The sequence below is a fragment of the Ceratina calcarata genome, unplaced genomic scaffold (assembly GCF_001652005.2).
Source record: "Ceratina calcarata isolate Rehan_Ccalc_2016 unplaced genomic scaffold, ASM165200v1 scaffold433.2_split_1, whole genome shotgun sequence".
Classification (NCBI taxonomy): Eukaryota; Metazoa; Arthropoda; class Insecta; order Hymenoptera; family Apidae; genus Ceratina; species Ceratina calcarata.
Genome location: NW_017167056.1, coordinates 2,286 through 7,230, shown reverse-complemented (window position 1 = coordinate 7,230; position 4,945 = coordinate 2,286). Strand labels below are relative to the sequence as shown.

Genomic DNA, 4,945 nt, shown 5'->3' with positions numbered 1-4,945 from the left:
CTGATTAATATTTCTGTCAGTATCAGCGGGTAGACGAATATTTAAAAGGTAATAATCGTGAAATAAAGACCCAAGTTCAAACAATGGTATCGTACTGCAGTTATAATTATATTGTTCCATTTCCTGCAAAATAAATATGTACAGATATTTACTATATATCTCATGTAATACATTATTTAACTTTACATCGTTGATGCTGCAATCTAACATCCTTTCCACTACAGAGGCAGCATATGGTTTCCAAGCATCATCTGAATCTCCCTTGTTTCTATAAGCAAGTCTTGCATCCAATGTAATTTTAGTCCTGGGAGCTTTGGAAAATTACAATTAGTATACCGAGATATAATATTAAACACACATGTATGTCTATGCAATAAATTACCAATTTCAATCTGGCTGTGATAGACAATGTCAACTTGTAAGACACCTATTAAATTTTGTTGCCATCTAGAATAATCAAGCTGCATTTTGTTTCTAGGGACAGGCATCTATAAAATGAATGAAAATGTGTATCATTATTCTTTGCTTTGTGTAATAAATAAAACCCTTTAATGAGACATGCCTGAAATGTATAAACAACTTGATATGCCTGGTGATGACTGTCAAAGCTAAACCGGTTCATGTCAACAGCAGTACAAGCCCCTTTTCCCCTTGAATAAAACCATTTTCCATCTCCTGGCTCCGAACCATTAATACGGATATCCTTGCAAGGAGTACCAAGTATATTTTGGCTACCAGCTGGAGTAGGTGCTACACAAATAATATATTTACTCTATTAATGTTTTTAATGATATAATCAATGAAAGGAACAATCAAATTAACTCAATACAATTGTACTACGTAAATAAATTTAAATTATGGAAATAAATTGTTGAAATCATTCATATCTGTATTATGAAAATAAATATAATTATTATTATTTATGTCTTGGATACTAAAATGCAAATTATATTTGACAGTCAGTATTGTATTAATCCGAAAATGTTTGACAGTTCTTAACTTACCGATGAGCCCGCCTATTAGAAAACAAACTATTTGTGCGATAATAAGTAATATCACGAGTACCGAGAGCTTCCTGCCGCTTAAGTTTTCTATAATTGTTCCTTGCATTTTTCTAAATGCACTTATTTCCTATTGCTTATTGATAATATTGTTTATTTAAAGTACAATGCCACCGAAAGAGACGCACAACCAGACGCGTTCGTCCGGAGAGTATATGAAGAGCAGTTTAACGTGCTTTTCGAGTAGCTTCGGTTTTCAAAATGGAAGCTGTGCACTACCAATATGCGTAGCAATTTTACTTAAAATCTCTAAAAACATTCTATGAACTGCAGTACACCCGACGTCAAAGATTTTTGTAGAACCAGAGAGAAAGTTTCTCTCTGGTAGAACTAACTTCACATTTCTAGCGTTATGCATGTGATTATTATACACAGAAAGAAACGACACCGCAGCGCAGGGATGAAATAGCAGGGACGAAAGCATTCGGAAAATTCGGACTGGTGCTGTTCACCAACCATTGGAACATAATATGATAATATCATACGTGTGCAACATATTAAACTTTAAAAAGTGGGAATTGTTATCTCTCGTGACGATTTTATTAGCTTCAAAATATCTTTTACGTTCCACGTTCCAACCGGACGTAAATCAACTAACAGAATTGGAGAAGTGTCCAGCATGCTTCGGCAAATCCGCATGCGAACACATTCGCGAAGTGGATATCACACCCTTTGACTTTCATTCCACGTTTGCTTATTTCTTTGGTGTAAAAAACGTGTTCTTTGGATTTTTAAATACTAAGAAAGTCGTGCTGAAAAAGTTGGCACAGAACTTCGAATTGAACGAATTCGATCGAAAGCTCTGCGAAAACGATACTTTCTTGCATATCTGTACAGCGAACAAAATAGCAAAAAATGATCGTATCAATTTTCACCAGCTACTCAAAGATGAGATTAGTTTACAGGATTTCAAAACAGATAATCGAATAAGTCGTTTGACACTTTGCCCTACTGTAGAACGTTTAACCTATCTTTTAGACAGAATATATCATAATAATAGAAATGTTGATCGAAATACACTTGAAATTAACATTTGGACCTTGGCAGTTCTCAATCCAGAACCTCTCTTACTGCAGGTACATAAGCATATGAAATTTATTTCTGATTTGCAGCTAGTAAAACTATTTTTCAAAGTAAAATTAAGTGCATTTAGTTAAGTACTAAATGCATTATATTTTTATAGATACTACCTGCAGAAGACAATTGGCCTGTAGCAAAATATTTAGGTGCCTGTGGACGCATTGTGATTGAAGAATATGTTGGATTACCATTAACTGCTTATTACAATCAGCCTTGGTTACATAGAGCTAAAATAGCTTCGAGCTTGTTAGATGCAGCTTTCAAATTCACGTATAAAAATACAGATTTTGCTTTTTACTTAACCGACGTATCCGCTGATAATATAGCAGTTGATACAAATGATAATGCAATATTTGTTGACTTAGAAAACGTAATCATTGTTGATAGAAATATGAACGATACAGGTACATACAGTCCCATTAATATTCAAGCACGAATTTGATAAAGATCATTAAATGTTGCTATGAGCTATAAGTGATTGGAAATTTCAAAAACCGCTGTATTCACGAGTTTCGGTCTACAATTGAGATAAACTAAGAAATTTTTACATATTTTGATGTTTGTAATTTTTTTATGCTTTCACCACTTATTATTGTACAATATAACTTAGATGTACAAACAGGATGTTCCACATTTTTATTGGAAGCTCTAAAAAAAAAGTTAAAAATCATACTTTCTTTTTTCTTTGAAATTCTGATGAATAGCAATTTTATCAAGTGTTTGTTACATATTGTATATTAAACAAGGCCTCCTAACATCCCAAAGAAGATGAAGTTGTTTGATCCAACATTAGAAAAGTTATTTTCTTTTTGTGTGTGTCCGAATATTAATGACAATTAATGTATATTGCATAAATTGCATTGTGTTATTAAGAAGGCCTTCTCTAAACAAGATTACAAACAATATTTTGGTTTCTCAGAGAGACAGACTCCATGGAATAGTCGAATGCAAGTAAATACAGAAGATCAAGTTTGCCCAGAATGCTTAGCATTTGATTCTACGGAAATATGTAATAATGATATTAGTGATCACAACTTTTATGCGATATGCAAAGTTAGTTTGTATTACGTATTTATTTCTTGTGGATCAGACCATATTAATTTGTTAGCATATTCGAACTTTTTTTAACTTTCAGGTGTTATTAGCATTAAATCCAAATAACAATATACTTCCTGGTGGTCTTCTACACGACATACCTGCGGATGTATTGCAAAAGTATTCGAATTTACAGTACCTGATAGAGCAATGCGTTGATTCACAAGAACCATTTAATAGAATAGAAGCTGGTATGCAACTGAAGAAACTTTTAAATATGATAATAACAGAAGGAAATGAATAAGTCCAAAAATAAATTGATTTTAATGAACTTCGGGAGTATTGACTAAAGCTAACTAGAATTTCTAATCAATGTATTCATCAGTTTACTGCGGATTTTTATGCAATGTAAAACATTTGTAACATCTATTTAAAGAATGAAATCTGAATTCACATTTTTTACACTGTTCAAAAGTAATCATGTATATTACACTTTTGATGTTTTATTCAATTTTGCACATTACATGCAGTCTTTATGTTTTCTATCAGATCCAATTTTGCTCTAAATGCATAAAATCCGCTGTCACTTCCAGTTTTTCTCGTTCCCTTTTCTTTCATTATTGGTACTATTAATTTCGTCCTTCATCCATCTGGTCAACTGCTCTCATTCTATGTTTTACGTCTTATCCATCTACGCGTAGGCAGGGATATCATAATTTATCCCGCACGGCTCGCTTCCCCTCTTTTTCGCCCGTATTTCGATTCCCACTACTATTCTCCTCATACCAGTCCCCATCATGATCGCGTCGCCCCCACTTTCCGACCAAGGGATAAATTATGAGAACCCTGCACGTAGGGCCCGCGTCCAGCCACGGATAGGTTGACTCAGATTGTGATGCTCGGCCGTGACATAGCGTAGACTCTACACGTGCTCTTATTGGTCAGAGTCTTTCGTTAATAATTTAAAAACAATCCCTCACTTTGCATTTTGCCAAAAAAAATTGTTGTCCAGAAACACTTGCAGAATTACCTCCCTTCGGCACTGACACTTTTTCTGGGACACCCTGTATTAGTATTTAGATTTTAGACTTACGTTGCTTCTAAGCACCCCTACCGGCATGGTCAATTGTTAATATCTTATAACAAAAAAAATAGACGCTCGGATGCAATTTTTTATTCTTGACTTTTGCTTTATTTTGGCTTATTTTAGGGGGACCAGAAAGTAATGTTGTTTGCTTCCATTAAATATAAACAAATAAATTTTTAACAAACATTTATTTTTAATCAATGATAATTTAATTCAATAGATTTTTAATTACTTATTTTGTCAAGATATTATTAGACGGTAAAGAGAATTACACTGTTCTTCATCAAATCCATCTCGATGTTAGGCACACGATATTCAAGTTATTTTCATATGGACTAATTGAATCGTAATTACTAAATAAGACACCACACAACTCACACACTGCAAGAAATACATTAATCAGTTTTTAACAAATTTCATAAAAGAATAAAGAGTGAACGAAAATAAAATTGTGCTAACTCGACAAATGAACTTGTAATTCCACCAGAAAGAATTTTCTCTGCTCTTTTGCTGTTGAGTTTGCGATATTTGCAAACAAAACTGGAACATCTGGCAACAGATCGAATTAATATTTCCATTACATATGTAATTATCAGATGTAACTATTATCGAACAAATTCAAAATCTTCACCTCGTCTCTTAAATCGGAGCCTGCTTGTAACGACAAAGCAGCATGGATAAT

The 4,945-nt window shown here is 33.4% G+C and overlaps 2 protein-coding genes across 2 annotated transcripts; one reads left to right on the top strand and one right to left on the bottom strand.

The window, feature by feature from the left end:
• Positions 1–6: 6 nt before the first annotated feature.
• On the bottom strand, positions 7–1,249 carry wls (Wnt ligand secretion mediator; the record flags this gene model as incomplete). The annotated part of the gene is made up of 5 exons (XM_018027831.2): positions 1,005–1,249; positions 563–750; positions 383–488; positions 187–311; positions 7–123 (listed from the first exon to the last, which is right to left on the bottom strand). Coding segments are annotated over exons 1-5 (642 nt in total), but the record flags the coding sequence as incomplete, so codon positions are not given.
• A 188-nt stretch (positions 1,250–1,437) lies between these two features.
• Positions 1,438–3,507, top strand: LOC108626896 (deleted in autism protein 1 homolog). The gene is made up of 4 exons (XM_018027830.2): positions 1,438–2,137; positions 2,245–2,545; positions 3,061–3,194; positions 3,277–3,507. The coding sequence occupies exons 1-4, from the start codon at positions 1,532–1,534 to the stop codon at positions 3,478–3,480; spliced, it is 1,245 nt and encodes a 414-aa protein (XP_017883319.1). The 5' UTR covers positions 1,438–1,531; the 3' UTR covers positions 3,481–3,507.
• The last annotated feature ends 1,438 nt before the right edge of the window (positions 3,508–4,945 follow it).